Consider the following 1,849-nt stretch of genomic DNA (forward strand, 5'->3'; position numbering starts at 1 on the left):
ACAATAGAGAACATTCTTCAGAATATTTGAATTTGGAGTCTCCTAAACAGGAATCTTTTTTTGTTCTAAATTTGGTGATTTGCATCGTAATTGACAGGACAAAGATGCATCTACTAATTTCAGCCTTTAAAATTCTATACCTTATTAATGGTGACTAGCTTAATGGGGTGGCCAAAGTGAAACTTAGAAAAATATAGAAAGGTAATATTTAAAAGGAGTGATAAGAGGAATTGAAGGGAGTGATCCATGGCTCTTAGAAAGGTCCAGCTTCTTATAAACCAGTCCACTGAATTGCACACATATAGGTTACAGAGCAGAAAGATTCATTTTTGGCAAATTACAATTAAAAACACTGAATTAATTTGAAAAGTCTTCTCTATAAGGTGAAACCCACATAGAAGCCCAAATTAACCATGAGGGCAGCTCACTAATTTGGCAACAGTACTGAATAAAAGAAAACCTGAAACAACATCAAAAGAATGATTGCTTCTATTCCTTATACCCTAAAGGTTGCATTGATTGACTTAGCACCTTTCTTAGGGCTAATTTCACTTCCTTGTTTCTCAAAGAATAAATCAGAGGATTCAAGGAGGGGGTGACAACATTATTGAACACCTGGACAACAGAATCCAGCCAGGGACTAGAAGCAGGTCTGAGATAAACAAGAATCACAGGACCATAGAACAATAGAATAGATGTGAAGTGGGCACTGCAGGTGGAGAAGGCTCGGCGCCTGCCTTCTGAGGAACGGATTTTCAAGATGGAGATAACAATACGAGTGTAAGAAGTGAGAACAAGGAGAAAGCACGTGAGTGCAACAATGCCAACATTGGTAAAACTTACGGTCTGTGCTAGAGATGTGTCTGCACATGCCAGGGACAGCACCACTGGAATGTCACAGAAGAAACTGTTCACCTCATTGGGGCCACAGTAGGGTAACTTAAAGATAAGAAATGTGAGAATGCTCCCATGTACAAAGCCCCCCAACCAAGTGCCAACTGTAAAGCAGGTACACACCATGTAGTTCATGATGACTGTGTATCTCATAGGGTAACAAATAGCCACAAAGCGATCATAGGCCATGACTGTATACAGGAAACACTCAGTACATCCCAGCGTGTGATAGAAAAAAATCTGTGAGGCACAGCCCTGGTATGAGATGGTGCAACTCTGCCCCACTAGGCAGTCCATCATCTTAGGAGAATTCACAGAAGGGAAGAATATGTCAAACATTGCCAGGTTCCCCAAGAAGAAATACATGGGGGTGTGGAGGTTGGGGGAAGCCAGGATGGTGAGGAAGATGAGCAGGTTTCCCAGCAAGGCAAAGACATAGAAGACCAGGAACAGGACAAAGAGCATGTTCTCTAATCCTTCACTGTTAGAAATTCCCAGCAGGATGAACTCTGTCACAGAGGTGTAGTTCCTCATGTTCTTGACACAGGCAACCCTGGAGAAGTAAAGCGATGTTGTTCATGAGTAACTGAGAACAGCTTCCTGACCAAACGACTCCTATCTAAGGCAGTTGCTGAAATCAAAATAAAGCCAAGAGGGAAAACAGAACCAGCAATGAATCTGCTCTTGGCATTCAGTTAAGTGATGTGCCTCATTTGGTCTCTATTTCGTTGCATGTTAGGTGGAGGAAAAGAATATAAATGGCAGTGGTTGCTTCTTGCCACTAACCTGCTTTATTTTCTTTATTTCTGGGTAATAATAAGAATAAAGAAAATCTGGCACATTTAAGGTTACACATTTTTCTAATGGATTATCAAATGACAACCTCATTTTGGATGAACAAGCTATGCTTGAATTACACATAAGCCAATTGCCCCATTATGTACATGTAAAAAAG

General features: G+C 40.7%; 1 protein-coding gene across 1 annotated transcript; it reads right to left on the reverse strand.

The window, feature by feature from the left end:
- Positions 1 to 489: 489 nt before the first annotated feature.
- LOC100770596 (putative olfactory receptor 10D4) lies at positions 490 to 1,449 on the reverse strand. The gene has a single exon (XM_027412296.1). It carries the CDS (start codon positions 1,426 to 1,428, stop codon positions 490 to 492), a length of 939 nt encoding a protein of 312 aa, XP_027268097.1. The 5' UTR covers positions 1,429 to 1,449.
- Between the last annotated feature and the right edge of the window lie 400 nt (positions 1,450 to 1,849).

Source organism: Cricetulus griseus, chromosome 4 (assembly GCF_003668045.3).
Source record: "Cricetulus griseus strain 17A/GY chromosome 4, alternate assembly CriGri-PICRH-1.0, whole genome shotgun sequence".
NCBI lineage: Eukaryota > Metazoa > Chordata > Mammalia > Rodentia > Cricetidae > Cricetulus > Cricetulus griseus.

Coding starts and splice junctions, on each gene's coding strand:
- LOC100770596 (XM_027412296.1), bottom strand. CDS start 1,428: ATGAGGAACTACACCTCTGTGACAGAGTTCATCCTGCTGGGAATTTCT.